Source organism: Polistes fuscatus, unplaced genomic scaffold (genome assembly GCF_010416935.1).
Source record: "Polistes fuscatus isolate 324 unplaced genomic scaffold, CU_Pfus_HIC Scaffold5, whole genome shotgun sequence".
NCBI lineage: Eukaryota > Metazoa > Arthropoda > Insecta > Hymenoptera > Vespidae > Polistes > Polistes fuscatus.
Genome location: NW_025113129.1, coordinates 2,877,671 through 2,890,820, shown reverse-complemented (window position 1 = coordinate 2,890,820; position 13,150 = coordinate 2,877,671). Strand labels below are relative to the sequence as shown.

Here is a 13,150-nt window from a genome sequence, read left to right as displayed (position 1 = left end):
AATATGAAAACGATGAAATAAGATTAATGTTAAATGAAAAAACTACCATCGATGCTTTCGGAGGAGCTATTGTCACCATTTTCGTATGGCATATTAGGCTGCATCGTTTGTTCCAATCTTGCTGCAGCTTTACTTTCAGAAACTTGTGGACGGACCATAGGGAACGAAGCTCTGTGTTGAGAACTGGTAGGCCTTCCTGTACCACTAGAAGCTTTCCTTCTTCGTACAACATAAAATAACAATAAATAATATACAAAATGATGTTATCGTTTATCTTTTTCTTTAAATTCTTAACATTACTTTTTTTTATTCATATGAAGAATTGATATAATTTGATTTACCTTGCCTGGTGGAAGTTGCGTATGAACAACCGAGGATCCTTCCAAAGGACTCTCGTCGCCAGAATTCGATGTTTGACTAATTACCATCTCGCTTTTTCTTCTACCAGCTAAAATCGGATTCTGGGTATCCTTTTTCTGCGTTACGTTAAGTGTTGTTAAATTACAGGTAGCATCGCTGTCGTCTTTCGTCGATGAAACAGGACTCTCGGTATCGGGATCCGTGTAAGCACCCATTTCTTCGAGATTTTTCCTATGGTTTACTGTACAAGACAAAAAATAACAAAAAAAAAAAAACAATTGAAAAATAATTAATACATTAAATTAATTACACGAATTACCGAACAAAACAACGTTAATATCCGAATGATTTAAAAGTTAAACTCGTTCTTAGTATATATTTAGGTGAATTTATCTCTTAAAGAAAAACAAAAACAAAAAACAGCATCAATTTCACCCTATCAGCTTTAGTTTTGATACTAGCAATAGTAACAACATCAATATTCTTCAAAATTATATCTGACAGGATCAAACAGTTATCATTTTTGCAATCATATATACCCAACAACAAATCAAACTTTTAAAGCATTCGAATGTATGTTGAACAGTGTTGTAAAACTCTGACGCAAATGATGATGATAATGATGATGACGATGACGATGATGATGATGATAATTATTATTATTGATAATGGCAAGAACCATTTATGAAAAATCTTTGAATACATAATTATTGTTGTTGAAAAAAAGAAAAAAGGAATTAAAAATTATATTCTGTCTGTTGTAAATGAGAGAACCAAACTAACTAACCCTCACGAGAATCTTCCGTGACACTCAAATGTTCCATAGCAGTGTTGACGTCGCAGGTATATTCCTCAGGTGTTTCTTCAACTAGTGAACTGTCCATCTTCTCTGCTTTTTTATTATCCAACAAATTTCGATATTCTAAATCGGGTGTTTCATCTACGCTGATAGATTTGATAGAAATCGAATCTTCGGACGTTAAATTGGTCGTTGAAACTGCTTGAGAACCGTAACCGCTGCTACTCATACTCGGAGTGTTGATTTTCGTTGATTGCAATTCAGCAAGCGAATCCAATGTGCGTGACGAAGTTAGCGGCTTCGTTGGTTTTGCTGGTGCCTGAATTTTTGTTATTTTTTTTCTTTGTATTTTGTTTTTATATATAATACAATCTCTGATCTCTTTCATTGAAATTCATGATTAACCCTTTATAACACAATTTTCAAATATTCTATTCCAATAAATCAATTTGTAGATATAAATATCAAATTTACAGCATATTATACATTAAATTAAATAAAACAGATAAATTGTTATATAGAGGGTTAACACGGTGTAATTTTGTTAGATATTTTAATTATTTATATTTTTTTGTTACACTCTGTCTTGCATAAATGACACACACCTGTGATGGGGGAGGAGGAGGGTGGTTAATGGTGATGGTAGGGGGCCGAGGAATTTTTTTATTTTAAAATCACTCTACTCTATTCACAACTGTATAAATTATAGCAATTATTACAACTGGCCGTTTACTGATGAATTATGATTACCGGACAAAAATATAAACAGGTAAATGATTTGAAACGAATGTGTGTGAATGATTTATGTATATATGTATATATACTACCTGATACGCATCGTATTCGGAATAATCAGCAACACTTTTTTCTTCCTCGTCGTCATGAATAGGGGTTGTTAATTGATTCCCAACGTTAGATGTTTCCTCGTGCAACGTAGTCATACGTAGACCCAGTTTACTACCGACCATAGTTGGGGATGCTAAAATGAATATTTTGACTATGTTATTGCTAGAATGCGACGTTTAACTAATTAAAATGCTGCTTTGGAAACTCAAGCGAATGTTAAAATTAGATACACGTCAGTACCGATCTGTGACTGATATTCTAATAAACGATTAATATGATTTTATTAAGTTCTTTCTTTTTCTTTTGCTTTTTTTTTTAGGTTTGTAATAATAAGAAATGTATAACCATTGAAACATCGTCAAATTTCAGGTTTAATCTGTTATTTTTTATTCTTCACTATGGATACACCAGATCGGTTCTGATAAACACATAATAATAATAATAATAATAATAATAATATAATAATAATAATAATAATAATAAAAATATACATAAATAATGAACATAAGATTGATCATGCTGTACCTAAAGAAAAAAGAAAATAAAATAACAACGATAAAAAATAAATGAAACAGAAATAAGGGAAAGTGGATTGATATATATTCCATGTTTCTTTTTTTAATTACGTTGACCAATAAATACATAAATAAATAATTGAATATATTCATATGTATTTATATTTTTTAATTTTGAAATTATTAATTGGCCTGTCTCAGTAATAAAATATAATTCACCTTGAGATAATAATTTTCAATTATGGAAAATAAAAACTTTTAAAACGTGGAATATACATATATGTATTAGATTTGTATGAAAAATTGAAAATGAAAAATAAACACGAATAATATACAGTACTAATAAGCACTGAACACACCAAACATATTCGATAACGATACACGACAATTGCAGTACAATAAGATAACAATTTTATTTAAAAACGATGATCAACAAAAATCAACAACATAATCATCGTTACAAAATTTCATTTAATTGTAAACTTAATGGACTGCAATATATTCCTTTTCTCCTTTTTTTTTTTGTAACGTCTAAAACAAAGGAGTAAGTAAGGAAACAAAATTGAAGTACAAACCAACTACAAGAACGATCAAGAATGTGCTCTTTCAAATTTATCGTCGAAAAGAAAAAAAACGTATACGTAATTATTATTTATTTTTTGATTTTTTTAATTATTATACCATTCCAAGTAGCAGGAGAATAAAACGTCGAATATTTGCTGGCAAAAATTAATGGAAAAAATAAAAAAAATAATAAAAAAAAATTTGAAAGAGCAATCAACAGCGAGTGTCACCTACACTTGGTAGAGGTGGATTGTTGCAGACGTGTCAGTGAGTTGAGATTCAGGTTCAGATTCAGGAAAGTTGGTCTCGCTGAAAGGAGATAGTTTTAACTGATTACACCTAGTTTCTTATATTTTGTTTCTTCGTTTGTTTTAATAATTTTCGTCCGATTCTAAAGTTCTATTAAAAAAAAGAAAAAAAAAACAAATAAAAAAAAAAAGAAACTTCCTTTTTTGGTTTCTTCAATTATAAAATGGCGAGCCCTTCGCAAAATAAAAGATTTTTGTATTTTACAGGCCGCTTGCAGGCTTGCATTGTGAATTATTGAACAATTGATCATGCCTTTTCTTTAATTTTTTTTTCTCTCTTTTTCTATGGGCTAATTATTATTATACAACTGAAGAATGAAATGTGGATAAATACAGTTCAGATGAATATATTGTTTTCTAATATTCGATAAGGTGTTTCATATAGATATATAAAATCGATTTGTATATACAAGAGATGGAAATGATTATTATTTATATTTGTAAATTTAGTTGCAATTGACGGGTCCATTTTTTTGTTTAATCAATAACATATATATATATACATTATATATATATTGTTGATAATAATTATATTTTTGATTGGAAAATTTTTATTTATAATCATCGAGTAACTCGCCATTGCATAATAAACTCAAAATGCTACATTTTTTTTCTTTTTTTAAAAAGATTTATACAAGTATTGGTTAGTTTTTTTTAATAAGCATTTTGAATTTATTCGAAATATATAATCGATGTTAGTTTAAAGTCGAAGGTACTAGTAGTCACTCAGAAACTAAAATAATTAAAATATAATCGTCGTTTGATTTTGCTTTATCTTCTTTGTTTATTATTATTTTTTAAATAAATGATTACTATGCATTTATAAACTATCCTTTAAAACCACACATGCTGCGAAACTATTTTTTAAATAGTAATACGTCATGCATAGCTAAGCATCTTTTTTACTATGCTTTACTCTCTGTTATAATTATTATTTTTACTTAATTATTTATACATTTATTCAAAAACATTACTTTACTATACCTGACTTTAAACTAGTTCCTCGTTTACGTGAAAAGAAAAATATTCCAAGTAATTTAAACTTGTTATACGTTATATATATATTATTGCAGATAATTCACATTATTTTATTCATTTGTTTTTGAAATTCTTTTTTATTGATGTCGTTAAATTAAAATTTTCTTTTTACGTATGAGAAAAGTACGAAATTATAATCTTCTTTAGATATATTTAGATCGGCAGGAAACAATTTGTTCATCTAAATTTAAACCAAAAACTAAAAATACAGTTTCTTTTAAACAAAATTTGATCACCAATTCTATGATTAAAAATATAGTAATAGAAATGTGTAATAAAAAGAAAAATGCTGATATATTTTGCGATAAAAACTAGGAGAGATATAATATAATATTAAATTGTTTCCCGATATCAAAATATTCATCATTTTTTCTTTCCTTTATATCCTATGATATTTAATTACTATTAATATTTATATACACATATATGTTACAGTTAATAATCCTACGTTGGATTCTAATTTATCGACTGGATAACACATTCACATATATGTAGGTAAAATAAAAATTCAATCATTGTGCAATAAATAATATATATATGAAGATAAAAAAAAAGTTGCACAATGATTAAATAAATAAATAACTTGTGTCATACGTCACCTATAAATTAATTTACTTTATATACATTTTATTGAATATGTCATGATATAAATGCATTTATCGATTGCCAAATGTTGTTAAAATAGAAAAAAGAAAAAAAAAAGAAGATAAATCGAATAATTTATATAGAAATCATTTCTATCGTATCGAACCAAATAACTTTGGTAATACGTAAACAATTTTTTTTTTTTGTCTCTTCTTTCCTTTCTTTCTTTTTTTTTTTTTTTAATCATCACACTCTTAGATAATGCATATTTATGATCATATGTGCCAATGAAAAATGATTTCTATGCGATATATGATTTGGCATTAAATGCAACGACGAAGTTGAAGTTACTACGAATGTTTTTTTTTCTCTATATTTTTCTTTCCTTTAATGTGGGTCAATAAAAAACATTAATCATGAATAATAAACATTCAGGTTTAGTTACATAAAATTGTGGAGAAGAGAAAAAAGTTGGGGGAAAGAAATAAAAAATTATTTCAATGAACGAACTTGCTGATTAAAATGCTTGCTTGCATGGTTGCTTGCTTGCTTGCTTGCTTGCTTTCTTGCATGGTTGCTTGCTTTGTATAAGATTTAAAAACATATTGTTTATATCATGCACGTCAAACGAGTTTATTAACACAAACACATGACCACAACGCATTCACGTTTAAATTCAACCAAAAATAAAAGAAAATTAATAAATCCAATCAATTCAGCCACTTTGTATAATATTTAACTACAAGTAGCAATAATTTTTCTTTTGAAAAATGTAGTATTGTTTCCAACGAAAAATTGGAATACTGTGTGTATTTAAAAAAAAAAATACAAAAAAATATCTGCCATTTATTGGATCAATATTTTTCAACATATCTCTCTCTCTCTCTATAAGCAATATTTTAAATTGTTATAAATATATTTATAATTTAATATAAACGAGTATCTCTCTTTTAAACGTGTATTTAAAATATGATAAAATATTGATTGAAAAATGTTGAAAAATGATTAATCGAATAAACAGATGTGAAAAATAATTGTGCTACCCCTATTTTTCAGCATACATTCTTATTGTTCTTTTTTTTTAATTTAAACATAATAAATATAATACATACTCTAATAATAATAATAATAATAATAATCATAATAATAATAATAATCATAATAATAATAATAATTAAATCATCATTTTTTTGAATACTAATTGAAGAGCAAGAAAACTTATGAACTAAAAAATAAAACAACAGACAGACTCAACCACTCACGAAACATATTTATATGTATATACTAATCGTTTATTGCCGTTTTTTTACGACAACGCGATTTAAATATGTATCAAATCAAGACTCCATTTTACCTGAGTTCAGAATGGAGCCTTGCGTGGGCCGAAATAGAAGTTGTAGAAGTAGTAGAGAGAGACGTAGTGTTAAACAGAGGAACACAGAGATAAGTATCAAAAAATCAATTAGTTTCATTAGTTTCATTAAAATTATTCAAAAACCTCTTTAACTAAATAATTTTAATATTCTTTTATTTGTTTATTTATTTATTTTTTAAATTAAATCAATCAATTTGATTCTAAACATCTCTTGGTCGATTGTATAAAAAAAAAAATATAAGTGGTAGAGTTTTTTTTTTTTTTTTAAAGTGTCGCTGCTAAAAACACTAGGCAGATCTGATAAAAGTGGATTTTTTTTTTTTACTATGCTCAACTTCTTCTTCTTCTTATTTTAATTAGAATCGTTTAATAATTAACATTTTATCATATTATACAACTCGTTGACAAAAATTACGAGTGTCGGTGATTAAATTATTTTAGTAAGTTGAACATAGGATTAATAATACGGTGATATATAACAATATGATCAAAGCTGTTTTAATTATAAGAACACAGAATTCCATTGTAGTAATTGTTTACTAATTAGGAACTCGGTATTGCATATAATGCTTTTTTTTAATTGTTTTTTTTTTTTTTTTTAAATAACAGGGTTTGTGAGATAAGATTGATCAATATGTGTTTAATTTAGGTGTCAGAGCGATAACCTTTCATAATATTCATAATTTTAATAATTATAATTCAATATTTTCTATAACAATATTTTTCTTATTGCATCTAATCATTTCTATTGTTTTGTTAGAATCAATTATGAAAGGTAATGGTGCTATAATGGTGAATGACATGAATAATAATTAAATAATATAGATGGATGATAATAAAGGTCTCTATGGTTTTAATCTTTCTTTTCTACTAATTCCAAAGTGAACATATCCCAATTACGAAGAAAAAACAAAAAAGAATAACGTGATGATAAAATGGAGCCTGACAATGAGACAGCTAAAAATTAGGGAATTTTATTGAAATATATTGGACTAATCATTGCAAGGTATCATATAGTATATATATATATATATATATAAATATTAAAAAAACACTGCATAAGCCACATTTCAGAAAACAAACTTTTTCATTTTGTTTTTTTTTCGTTTGTTCATATCGAATATATAAAATCTCAATGAAGCAAAATCAATACGATGATAGAAAATAAGAAAGAGATAGATAGATAGATAGATAGAAAGAGAAGTGAATAAAAATTGAAAGAAAAAAATTGATATTCTAATACTAATTTAAAAAAAAATCCTTAGGACACAGTGCCATTATGTTTAAATAAGCGGATAATAATCAAGAGAGAGAGTTTTTGAATCGTGGTCAAAGCAAACTAATTGTATACTTGCATTCATCGAATAATCAAAAATTTGCGTAGAAAAGAATTAAGACAATATATTTAGAAAAAGGTCAAATAAAAATTGTCGTCAATCCTTTGATCTATGAAAATAGCAATCCATTAAACCCACACGTTCCTTGCTTAACTGCATTTAAATTAGTTTCATTTCCCTCGTGATATGTGTTTCCAAATGAAAATGGTGTACATACTGTAAGATTAATTATATTTGCTAGATTTGTCTAATGTGTATTTTTTCTTCTTCTATTTTTGTACTGTACTGGAAAATTACTTTTATCTGTTTGTTGAAGACTTCTATTTCTATTACGTGATCATATGTATAAACCAGTTTGCATATTGTATTTTAAAATTAAAATTGAAGTACAGTTAATTGCATTAAAAAAATAATTAGGAATTTACGAGTACTGTATTAAGTAAAATTTTGGTAGTTAATTTTCTCGTAGCAAAGCTTAAGAAATGTTTTAAAAATTATTTTTAAATCATATCAATAATCATTGTTCGACAACAATAATTCTTTTTATTTTTTAACAAGTAAAATATATCATTTAACATAGAGAAATGAGTTTCAGCATATATCAAAAACAATACAGAGAGCAGGGAACGTGTTAATAATATAAAGTAGAGGCAGTGAAATAATGATGAATTATTATAGTGATTAATCGCGTAGAGGGTTTAGAAAAAATATATAAATATGTTTAAAAACTTTTTAAGAAAGACGATGAAACGGATTACTACGTATGAATGATCAATGATTAATGCGATGAATGAATGAATGAATGAATGAATGAATGAATAAACGTGTCAGAGTGAAATTCGAATTTTATTATTATTATTTCTTTCTTTTTTTTCTTTCCTTTCCTTTTATATTTTAATCTAACATTACCAATATTATTCTATGATTCTTCAATTGTATTAAAAAGTCACGAAAATAAAATATTTTTCGTTTTGCAATATTTGAGGTAATAAATTTGACAATTGGAACTATGAATTTGAAATGATTATTATCAATGAAATCATAGAATATTTATTTGTTCGATATCTCTTAAAAAACGAATTAGTATATTTAATGTGCATAAGAGAAAATAAAAAAAAAAAAAGAAGACAAGAAAATATAAAATAATTATTCTTACCAATTCCAAAAGCTTTAGGTGGAGGGGAAACAAAGTTTTCTTCGTTCCTTGCATGACCGGTTGATGCTCGTCGTGAATGTGGCAGCCCATTTAATTCTGTGTTGAGATCCGTAACGCTTTCAGAACGTGTGACGTTTAATGAATCCATCGAAGTGTCAAACCTCATAATCTGATATAAAACAAATCATTATGATAAAAGATTAAAAACGTTGCAATAATGAAAAACAAGGGGGTGTACAAGGAACGCTGACAATTATATTATTGATATTGTGAAAATGAACTGATTCATTTTAGTCGAGATCGGCATGTATTTGTGGTAAAAGAAAAAAAAAAGAAGAATATAAAAAACAATGCGCTAAAAGAAAGAAAGAAAGAAATGAAATTAAAATAAAAAGCATACAGTGCGTCCAAGACGGCGGAGTGGCAGTAGTACCTGGGAGAAGTTTGGAACGCTTGCAGTCTTGCGCATAAGCGGCTGGCCTTGAGCTTGCAACAGTTCTTTAACAGCGACACTTTGCCTTAATCGATCCAATGTTAAGATACTTTCGACAGCTGACACACCTCTGGTATATTTTTCTACAAGATAACCCCGCAACATAACCCGATAAGATATTTTAACGTTCACGGTCTTGGAAGATATAAATTTAATTTGACAAACTTACCGATGTAGGTTTCACCATCGCATAGACTGTTGTCTTCTCCGCTTGCTGCAATCTGTGCTAAACTTTCACGATCTTCTAATTCTTCACTGGCTTTTGGTATATTCGACACAACTTCGTATGTAACACCAGTCTGAGCTAGACAATCGGTGCGTACAATTTTTCGAAATATTCTATCAGTAATACTCTGTCTTTTATAAATATTTAACGCCAATCTTTTTCGTAATACGAGATCCATCGGTGCAGGGTGTGACAGGCGTACTGTTGTTTTTAAAATTAAGAATACTCTTTCGTTAGCTGTAACATTATTGGTTAGGTTATCCTAGTTCCTCTGAGAGAATATCGAAACGGTGTATACACTCGACCTTCCGACATTATATCGATATTTCGATTTAAATAAGAGGATCGAGTGTATAAATTAATTTAAAAAATATAATACCATCGGTAACTCTGTTAAGATGCACGCTATCGTGTATACTAGAATCCCATGCTGCTATAGCACAAACGTCTTTTTCCAAATGACGAATGAATGGTAGATTATAAAATTTGTTACCATGTTCCTTAGGTAAAATTGAATTTAATCCCGTAACGGATACTTCTTCTCCTGATTGATGCGTCGAGAGATCATCGGCTGTTTTATTTATTTTATACGATTTAATTAATCACATCGTTTTTAATTTAATAATGTAATTGTTTAACACTAGATTACCGAAGCCCGCCAAATAGACTAATCTGTTTGACTGCATACTTTAATTAAAATATTAAAAAAACGATTGAGTTGTGTCAAGTTCAAATATCATGCAAAAGAAGTAGAAGTGTAAAAATTATTTTGAATAAAATTTCTTTAAAAAAAAACTTTGAATCTAATTGACTTATTTTCAAACAATCTAGTGTTAAAAGTAAATTCAATTTTGTTCATTTATACCATTGAGATCAAGAAATAGGACTGGAATGTGTGGTTCCATGCCAGAAGGTGGATTCCAATCAGCTGGAGCACCAGGTATACCTGATCCTGCTGCAGGTACTAAAACTGCATTTCTTTCCTCGGTTAAACTAACCCACTGATCAACGAGACTCTGTTCACGTTCTACGTCTTGTTCAGTTTTTTCTGTATTAAACATTATTTTTATTATAACGTAGCACATAACAAAAGAGATGAGAGCTTATTTTTATTTATATATTTATATTAAACAAATTATTAACATTTACCTTGTTTATTTATAAGCTTTTGTATCTGTTGATCTAAATATTGTCTTCGCCTCATCAAAGCATCGCTCCATTTTTCCCTCAATATACTTAAATCCTCATCCTGATAACTGTCCAAAGGAATTTGAAGACGATTCCTAACAGACACGCTACCAACAGCTATATTCAATATCGATTGACAAATAATCGGCAAAGTTCCTGAATTTTGTACTGGTTTAACTCTGACTTGTATACGCCGTTGTTGTCCTTGTCTCAATTGATAAATGCCACCTATACCCGTATTCAGAATCAAATGACTATTTGATATATCCAATAAAGTACGAAGCTTAATAATTCCTTAGTAAATGTGAAATGAAAATTACCCGTCCACGTGTCCTGTTTCGTGACAACTTCGACAGGCGAATATTCTCCTTGTTCGTTTAGTTCTTGAATTTCTACCCACAATTCGATTTTCCTCGTTAATTCTGACCAACGATCAGCCAAAGATCTGGCTTTTGCTAATTGTTGTTGTTCCACTTCCCATCCGGGTTTGCTACGAGAAAATCCAGCACTTCTGTGACCCCAAACTTCTATACTCAAAGCACCCTCTGTTGTGTGTTGAAAGAAAAAAATAATATTATAATTATTTTTTAAATGTTATACAAGAGAAAAAAATTACGAATACCGTGTTCTTACCAGCACAGTGTTCAATAAATTCTTCCGTTATCGGTACTTTAAAATCTTCGGTATGATCGAACCTGAATGCAAGAGAATCCCTTTGACCTGTGGCACAGTTTGCGGGAGGTAATTCAGCATTGACTACAGGTGGTACCACAATTAATTCTGGATTACCCCAAAACATGTATTGACAAAAGACAAAATGACTCAAGGATAGTGGTAAACCGGTAGCTTGTTTTATTGTTACACGACAAGTTATGTGACTCGAACCAGAATAATCATCTGGTTCGGAGGACGTTGAATCACCGGAAGATTCGGATGCTGCTTCACAAATACGATCCTGAGGGAATTGTCCGGCAATACGACTTATCTCAACTTGAAGTCGTCCAGCAACTTCACCTTGTTGACTTATGATCGGTGTATGATAATCTAACCGAACGTCGTGAAACAATACTTCTAAAAATATATTAGCTACGCCAATCAAATTGTGCTTCTCTTGTGACTCGTAAAATGGGTCTTGAGTTTTCCCCAATACCTCGTCCTGTTTCATTTTCAAAAATAATAATAAATATATTAAAAAATCTCTCGTATCTCTAAACTTATTTCTTTTTTTTCTTTGATGCAAATGAGTTAAGGATAAAGATATAATATTTTTATTTAATTACCTTAACGACAGGTAATCGTTGACAATTATTAGGATCTTTCCTTTCCTCGTACATTTCTCGCATGTCAACCAATTTATTTTCCAATTTTTCCATTGACCAAACTTGACTACCCATGTTTGTTCTTTTGACCAATATCGCTGGTTCACTGACGAATGCACCACGCTGGAAGAATACACTCTACGTGTAGTAACGTCAGAGTGTAACGAAAAGAAAAAACCGAAAAAAACAAACAAACGAATAAACAAAAAGACTAAACTACCAAAAAAATATTATACAAAAAAGAAAAGAAAAAAAAAGAATCTAAACCAATTAATTCGACAAAACAAAAATAAACAAGGAAACTACAGAAAAAAACAAATTTGACTGCACGTGTAATTAATTAATCAATCAATAAATCAATCAATCAATTCATTAATTATTATAATCATTGATTACCTTTCTATTTGGACTTAAATTATTCGGCGGAATTTGCAAAGTAACACTAAATTTCGTTTGTTTTCCCATTTCTTCGGCAAGAACATTAGCCTCCTGTACCAAAGTGTTTGCTTTTAGTATGTCGGTTTTTAATTGACCCAAACTTCTTTTGAACATTTCATCCCTTTCTTGAGCCCACTTTTCGACCCGCATTTGAGTGGTCGGCGTACAAGCTGGAAGTTTACCAGTTTGACTTCCTCTCAGAGGATCGTATGGTACGTAAGGTGAATAAGGCGTTGACGGTGAGAGTATGTTACGTAATTGTTGAAATTGTCTTTCGTATTCCAACCTTTGTTTCTCGAGTGCAACCTTTAAATATTTCCCAAGAATAAAAAAACAAAAGAAAAAACAAAAAAAATAGAAAAAAAAACCAGAGAAAAAAAGAAATAAGGAATGCGATGAAATAAAAAATTGTAAATCGTAGATCGCATTTAATAAATTTCGAATACACACTTGTTTATCCTCCTCGTGTTGTTTTTCCAATCGTGCTATTGCTCTTTGAATCGGATCATTCGACAATTCGTTTTGCATAAGTTCTTCTCTGGCAAAAGTGTAATCGATATTTTGAGCAGGCGTTTGTGGTTCGCTGTTAATCGCTGTAAAATA

General features: G+C 29.0%; 1 protein-coding gene across 1 annotated transcript in view; it reads right to left on the bottom strand.

The window, feature by feature from the left end:
* Window positions 1-1,112: 1,112 nt before the first annotated feature.
* LOC122522004 (kinesin-like protein KIF13A) overlaps window positions 1,113-13,150 on the bottom strand; it is a 97,665-nt gene continuing 85,627 nt past the window's right edge. Inside the window, 15 exon segments of the mRNA XM_043642779.1 lie at window positions 1,113-1,478; window positions 1,987-2,138; window positions 3,319-3,393; window positions 4,377-4,394; window positions 8,884-9,052; window positions 9,317-9,459; window positions 9,546-9,839; window positions 9,982-10,173; window positions 10,468-10,650; window positions 10,752-11,018; window positions 11,111-11,335; window positions 11,424-11,946; window positions 12,071-12,232; window positions 12,506-12,853; window positions 12,998-13,140. Of these exon segments, the coding sequence (XP_043498714.1) occupies window positions 1,143-1,478; window positions 1,987-2,138; window positions 3,319-3,393; window positions 4,377-4,394; window positions 8,884-9,052; window positions 9,317-9,459; window positions 9,546-9,839; window positions 9,982-10,173; window positions 10,468-10,650; window positions 10,752-11,018; window positions 11,111-11,335; window positions 11,424-11,946; window positions 12,071-12,232; window positions 12,506-12,853; window positions 12,998-13,140 (3,230 nt within the window). The 3' untranslated portion in view covers window positions 1,113-1,142.